Source organism: Montipora foliosa, chromosome 12 (genome assembly GCF_036669935.1).
Source record: "Montipora foliosa isolate CH-2021 chromosome 12, ASM3666993v2, whole genome shotgun sequence".
NCBI lineage: Eukaryota > Metazoa > Cnidaria > Anthozoa > Scleractinia > Acroporidae > Montipora > Montipora foliosa.
In genome coordinates this window covers 33,763,554-33,771,053 of record NC_090880.1, presented here as the reverse complement: position 1 = coordinate 33,771,053, position 7,500 = coordinate 33,763,554, and the positions used below count along the sequence as shown (strand labels likewise).

General features: G+C 38.1%; 1 protein-coding gene across 2 annotated transcripts in view; it reads right to left on the bottom strand.

Annotated features, from left to right (window-relative positions):
• LOC137980539 (DNA-directed RNA polymerases I and III subunit RPAC1-like) overlaps positions 1 to 7,500 on the bottom strand; it is a 17,041-nt gene that overhangs the window by 863 nt on the left and 8,678 nt on the right. The window contains exons 5-13 of one of the 2 annotated variants that reach the window (XM_068827996.1): positions 7,276 to 7,345; positions 4,693 to 4,812; positions 3,721 to 3,770; positions 3,102 to 3,167; positions 2,712 to 2,778; positions 1,145 to 1,267; positions 670 to 737; positions 151 to 199; positions 1 to 16 (exon numbers count right to left, since the gene is read on the bottom strand). The exon at positions 1 to 16 is cut by the window's left edge and continues 863 nt beyond it. In XM_068827996.1, the coding sequence (XP_068684097.1) occupies positions 1 to 16; positions 151 to 199; positions 670 to 737; positions 1,145 to 1,267; positions 2,712 to 2,778; positions 3,102 to 3,167; positions 3,721 to 3,770; positions 4,693 to 4,812; positions 7,276 to 7,345 (629 nt within the window). The remainder of the gene's footprint in view (positions 17 to 150; positions 200 to 669; positions 738 to 1,144; positions 1,268 to 2,711; positions 2,779 to 3,101; positions 3,168 to 3,720; positions 3,771 to 4,692; positions 4,813 to 7,275; positions 7,346 to 7,500) is intronic. The other variant, XM_068827997.1, reaches the window with a different exon arrangement.

Here is a 7,500-nt window from a genome sequence, read left to right as displayed (position 1 = left end):
GTTGACTCTACTGAAACTGAACACCATAAAAACAATTACTCCTTCATTCCACGCTTCGTTTAGCCATACGCTAAGTATGAAAATACTTGGACTTTTTACGCCCATGGGATATATAATAAATTTGGTTGCCACTCGTCAAATGCAACTTACAAATAAAATGATCTCTGATCCGTGACATTTTCACTCGATCTTTTAAATCCTGGAACAAGAATTCAAGTGTCATGTTAACAAGGTCACGAAGGACCTTCTCTTTGTAGAGGATGGCCGAGTGCTCCTAATGATGAGCTCACCTAGCGTTCCCTTTAAAGATTTCATTTCAAACTCAATAACACGAATACCATGATACTACTCGCTTTTTTTTCACATCATACTTTACTGGATAACTAGCTTTAAAACAGAGGATTTGGCCTGAGCTTAGTAAATGTTCAAATGGGCAAACCCTTGGTCAGCTATGCAACCAAAACCAACCAGTTGCCATGGTATCAGGTACCTTCAATTAGCGCCATTCGGGTTTTTGCAGAACACGACAGTGATTTTTTGCTCTAGCTGATTCTTGTTGGCTACGGCATAAAATGAAGAAAATATTCTGGCCACTGTAATTCAAGACAAGGTTATTTCGAAGTACATTCGACATTTTAGAAATATCCTCTTTCATTAAAAGGAATTTACCTCGTGTCTAAAAACCTCTCTGCTACAAGTGTCTCTCCTTGGATTGACCACAACGGCTCTCCTTACACCTAAACGTTCCACAAGATAAAAAAAGAGGCAAAGTTGCAAACAGCATCTTTGCAAAATAAGGCTCATTCAGCTCGTCTTATTTGCTTGACCAGGGAGTCGAATCGCGGTGCAGTCACGAGGACCAGCTTCGCTACGTAGGGAATTGGGAGTGGGCGACATTTTTAACCGCCACCTGAGCCTCCTTCCAAATTTCGTTCCCAGGGTCTCTCTTTTCTGCCTCCTTGGTTCTTTGTCCTCAACGACAACGGAGGCAGAGAAGAGAGAACCTGGGAACGAGTTTGTCTTCTTCCCAACAATTTCGAACCAGAGGAGTCCAGTTGGGATAACAATTTTTTTAATTCCAACATTTGGAGGCATGTACAGAACAGTACAGCGTATGTAGGAATTTTATTTAAACATACATTACCATTTTCATCTTCAGTAACCTTTATGACACCATCTGAAAAGCTCTCCATCAATTTATCAGCTAGTTCATTCTCACATGGTTTTGTTATGGTTATTTCCGGAAGAAGTCTGTAGGAGGCAGTGGCTGTGAACATTATAAAACAACGATACGTCGGCTGAAGGCGCAAAACACAAACAAACGGAGTACAGTCTTGGCATTGAGTGGGTTTATGAAGCAATTTTGGCCACTACACTGATTGATCTTTGCCAGGAGTCACTTTTGCGTAACAACTGGAGAGCTTATGCAAGCACGACGACTTCTAGACTGTCATCTACAAATATAACTTCGCGTTCCTCTCATCATGGCGTGATCATTCAAATTTGCGCGACAAGGAAAGTGTGTTCAACCTTTTAAGGAATAAAATTGATGTGACTGTGTGTGTCTTTGTGCACAACGCACATGACCTCAACGAAACAAAAAGAAAGACAGCATAAATCTTAAAACATGAGGCTCAATCTCTTTCAAGAACATTAAGAAGCCTCTTGGAGACTTCGGCAACAATGACAGCAAAGCCAACAATAAAACGTCACTTAAAAATAAACGTTTACGCGATTCTAACAATTCTGTGAATATTCCATCTTGCTTGCATTGTACAGTGTGCTTGAAATGTCCAAAAATAAAACTGCTAAGACAGCCTTAAAATAGAGGCCAAACGACAGAAGAGAACAACAACATCAACTCCTAAAGTGCCCCTATGATGAAAAAAAAAAAATTCTTTTTTTCTTTCAGATTTGAAAGTGTGTTTGCTTAACAGCTCAGTGACTAGCAAAATTTTGAGCTTTGATTTTTATCCAAAGGCTGTTTACCATGAATGTAAGTTTTGGATTTCACGGTCCGCCATTACTCACGTTCAAAACCAACGGATTCGACCTCAGAGGGTTGGATCCAAGGAAGAGTGACATCAAAGGCTCCCTACCTTAAAATCTCAGCGTGTGAAGGCAGCTTATATATGGAAAACCCGAGTTTAAAACTATGAAAGCCCAAAACTCCCGTGATGCATATGAATTCTGCGGCGTACACTCTAATTGCATGCTTAAACTAGTGTACCTTTGACGTTATTTTCTCCTCGATCCAGCTCTCTCAAGAACTAAAAGTTAGTAATGGCGGATCATTAAATGGGAAAATTCCAGTTAAAAAAACAAGGCTTAAAGCTTAGTGTTTAGTTAACATAGTTTTGAAATCCAAATAAAATTAAAAATTGATTTTTTGGTCACAGGGGCACTTAAAGAATCCCAACTGGCCGGAGGCAAACCACTTGGCTTTTTACAAGTGCGAAAAGTTGAATCAGGGACTACCATGAACAATTTCAACGAGTGGTCAGAACGAGGCTTGAACACGGGAACTCCGGATCTCAATGCAAGCGTCCTAACCACTGGGCCGCACTGACTCCTACATTCTTGCAGCTGACAGTGGTTTTGCATGTTATTTTGTGAGGTTGCCGTCGCCGGTGCTAAAGCACCCTAGTCAGACAAGAGCTCGCTTGCCATGGAATGAGTACAATGTATCCTGAAAACGTGATTTAACATACCAACTGGGGAGAACTTTGCATGGTCTTTTCCTATCCCCTTAACGACATGCATTTTGAGATCGAGTTCCTATGGAAAGGAAACAATTTAGAAAACTCTACATTTAAAGGTACTCCCCTATGCAGTACAGTATGGTCGACAATGGAGAACACTACAAATGACACTAACGTAAGGAGGAAAAGCAGGCAGGCAAAGTCGAGAAAGCAACAAAGCAATCTACAAATCAACCAATAGCCTCGATGCCATGCAGAGGCCAGGTCACTGAGCAAACAACTGTAAAGTATCCAGTATTGAACAAAAAACCTTCAAACTCATAAAACCCACGAGTTACTGAAATTCGTACTCATTGCATGCATTGTTCCAAAACACCACTGCAGATCACATACATGTACCTGTCCTGGCCTCAATTTAGCAATAAGTATATCATCTTCCACTGGCCTTATGTCCTGAAGCCCATACTACAATAACAACAAAGTGCATATCATTTGAGGCACCAGTAAATTATTATCTATGATAATGAAATACAGAAGATGTACATGTACATGTACGTGCTCCCCTGGTTGTAGGTTACCACTAATTCAAGTTGATGTCCAATTGAGACCAGTAGAACAATTACCGTAATTGCTTGTTTCATAGCCACGAAACCAATTTTATACAGCATGGTAGCATGAGAAACGTTAAACAAGGGAATGTTACTGATTCTCTAAATTTTCAATCTCAAAAGGGGGTCATCATTTCCAAAGGTCGAGAAACGAAGAATGACATTAATTTCTCCGACCAAATGAGTCTATTAATGCCAAAAATATCAAAGTCAACTGGACACCAAGTTGCAATAAATTGCAGTTGTTCCCTCAACCTCATCCCCAGGGAGCTCCAAGGAAGGGAAGAAGAGAGACCTTGGGGACGAGGATGTTATTACCTTCACCACGTCTTAATTGAGCAGACTACATACATGTAGTTCTGTGAACAGCCAAGGACGGAGAGCAGATCAATTGTCATTTTTTTCTTTACCTTTCTTGCCTGGTTTCCGATAGGGATCCACTTCATCAGCTCAGTTGTCACTGAGAACAAAACATACAGAGATTAGTCAGTGCTTAACAAAACCGCATTTCAAGTCATTTTTTTGGCCAATTCTAATTCATAGCCCTTGCCCATCATTGAAAAAGTGCTGAGAAGGTCAGAAATTCCTGGAGAAAAGTTATTTAATATGTTGTAAACCACAGTTAGGACAAAACTTGTTAAAATTTAACTGGCCAACAGTGTTTTAGGGTTTAAAAGTTCATCAAGTGAGGGAACATTGAAGTTTGATAATTTTAGTATTCAAGGGGGTTTCCTTGTTTCAGCAAAATAAGGAGAAGCAATGACTCTGCTTGCTTGCTACAGCATCCGGTAGAGCATCCGGTAGAGCTCAGAAAACGGATGCCCTCACAGGCTATGACTCTGCCCATTTCTGGGTGTTTTTTTGGTTTTCAAAACAAGAAGAGAAGGTCACCCCAAAGTTGATACATGAAGTTAGCATATTATGATCAAGTTATGTATTGACCACCATCATTGGTCATCATTGTTGGTGGACGAAGATAGAAGATCTCTCATTAGTTCCTTTTGTTCGTTCACTAGAAATTGTACATTGCAGTATTGTTATCTGTGCCTCTTGGTATTGGTTGCAAACCATCTATTATCAAGTGAGATGCCACATGCAGACTACCAGTAGGTCTATAATTCTGTCTGGTTTCATTTTCATTGGTACCAATAATTAGCTATATGCTAAATATGCTCTTCATAATTAAGCCCTGTTGGTTTGAAAAGGCTGCTACTGTTATGGGTTACCACATAATGAATATTTGTGTCAGATCTGTATCACATTTACTGATACAGATCTGCCGCTTGTACAGTATGTTGTATTTAGTACATAATTATGATCAGTAGGAAAACAGTAATTATGGTAATAACCAGGAAAAAACCAAGTCTTGATAATAATATTACCCTTCGAATGAATAAATAACTCATCAGGATCTGTTGCATTCTTTGGTGCACTCTTGTTTTTAATGCACTTGACTTTAAGATCAAATTGTAATGTTGTATTCTCTTTGGCTTCCTCATCTCCTGTGTCGTATTAGAACAAATCAAAAACTTAAAATGCTAATCTTAAAGTTAACATTGGTTACGTTTAAAGATATTACAAATGTACCCTAAACACAGGAACGGAACGGAACGGAACAGAATACACTCGAATAAACTGAAATATTTACTGGAATATGCCGGAATGAGAATGAATAACACCAGAAGAAACGAAATGACACTGGAATGAGACAAAATGAACAAGAATGGTACTGAAATATACCGGAATGACACCAGAATAAGGCAGAATAAACCAGCAGAACACCAGAATAAAGCTGATTAGTGTGGACCGGAATGACAAGGGAAAAAAACATAATTTTTCATCATTCTAGACTGTGAATGAATGAGTATGCAGAATAGAGGGACTGACAGAAAAAGAAACAGTTTACATTAAAGGGGAAGCAACAAGGCTTGGAATGAGTCACGATACGTCCTCATAATACTTCATATATATATACATGCATTATCAGCGATTGATCTTTTTTCTGTGCTTCTGACTCTTCTTTCATCAAACAAGGAAACACTGCATTCAGGTTCGATGTCATTAGTGCCAACAATCGGGAAGAGAAAAAGAGTTTTCCAGTTTGTGCAAATCTCCATCACGTGTGGGTCGAGGGAAGCAGGCAAGCAGCAATGGTAAATAGTTTGTGGTTTGCTGAACTTGATTGTGATTGGTCAATACACAAATGACCTGTCAGAATGAAATAAAAATGTTCATGGGTTTTCTGACTCGCACAGTGAGAGCCGCCTCAGAGATCCAAAAAAAAAAAAAACAAATAGAATAACATTGTTTCTCTTGCTACTGTATTTGTTAAAAAAATTACTTCCACAACAAATAATTATTAATTTAGTAGCGACGGATATACTGGTCAAATTTTTCTCATGATCAAAGTGCTCCAAATGTTACAAAAGGCAAAAAAAAACATGCAATTCCCATAGGAAATCACGTGACACAACAAAAGCTGACAGAAACAACTGAAAATCTGTCTTTGTTAACTAAAACACCAAATTTTGGCATTTTCTGGTTCATTTTGCTATATTCCGGTTTATATGGGTGTCATTCAGCCTCATTCCAGAGTCATTCCGTCTCATTCCGGTACCATTCTTGTTCATTTCGTTTCATTCCAGTGTTATTACAGTAAACCTCATTCTGGCATATTCCAGATTATTCCGGTGTATTCCGTTCCGTTCCGTGTTTAGTAACGGCCCCCAAAATGGTGGACCATCTGTTGCCTGTTGACTTTAATTGGGTGAGATCATTGCTAAACTTGTAAAACAACAACTCCCGATGAAACAGAAAGCAAATCAACCTGCTGCAATCAATTTTCAATATTAAGTTAACATACTAGTCACTTCACTCCAGTGTCATAACCTTGTTAGCGATAGGATATAAATGCCTAGAAGAATTTATTTTGCAAAACTACTGATACCTTTACATAGACTTTGCTTTGCATTTAGCTGCTACACTTTGATTTTGCCAATAACTTTACTGGCTTCTTAAAAACACTAGAACCTTGAAGTTCAACTCTTAACCAATGGTTTAGTTAATTCACAAGTGATTGACAGAAGTGGCAAATAAATTTGCTGACTAGACAATAAACTTTCAGGTCCACAAATGAACCCATCATCATCATCATCATCATCATATTTCAATACATGTAGTTTAAATTTAATAAATTGGAGAAATACACAACCCACATATAGCAAACCTCAACGAGCAAAATGGAACCGTCTTAGAACAATATTAATTTTGTTTTCTGCAATCTTTGCTGTGCCACAACTGCTTCAGCATTCTTATCTCTCTACATATACTACAATCATTTTTATTTACTCCTATCAACTTGGTTGAAGCAAACAAATAATTACTGGTATGTTTCAACCACTTACCGGTACTGACACAGCACCAAGTAATCTTTAGAAGTTTATAATGGTAATTGAACTGAGTGGAGTGCAATTTGGTCTGAAATCATATGTGTGATTTCAAAATTGAACGAGTGCACAGCACAAATCACAAGTATGATTTCAGATCAAAATTGCACGACACAAAGTTCAATTACCACTATATTATACCCATTTAGAAATCACCTGATTAAATTGCTCAAATACAGGATTTTAGTCAGAACCAATATTTTACTGATTCAGTTGAGAACAAAGGTGGCAAACTTTGCTTTTTTGTCTTTCATTTTCCTGCAATTTGATTGATTACTTTAAGTAAGCCTTGAAATTGCTTGTTTTGTTTTAGTGTTCTTTTTTCATCCGCTGGGGAGAAGATGCGATTTAATTAGAGCAAAAAATAGTGTGATTCATGAATAAATCACACTGCTGAAAGCCAATTAGATTGCAAGGATCACCAGTGATTTCTAAATGGATGTAATAAACACTGTTATCATCTTTAGTACAGTACAGTATATAAGAGCATACAATGATATTAATTATTTTACTTCTCACCTGCAGTTCTAAAATCAAATTCTCTTGGATCAGCATAGATTGGGATCAATCCTAACCTGTGAGCCAATACCTAAAGGAATGCAGTATGACAGTCAATCAACTAAGAGCAATCAAAGATCTAATGTTATCAAAGAGAATACAGGAATGCATCTGATGCTGACAGCCAGAAAAGCTATGGGTCCCTTAAGTATGCTCACCAAGCTTTTTATTAGCAATATCCCAGGA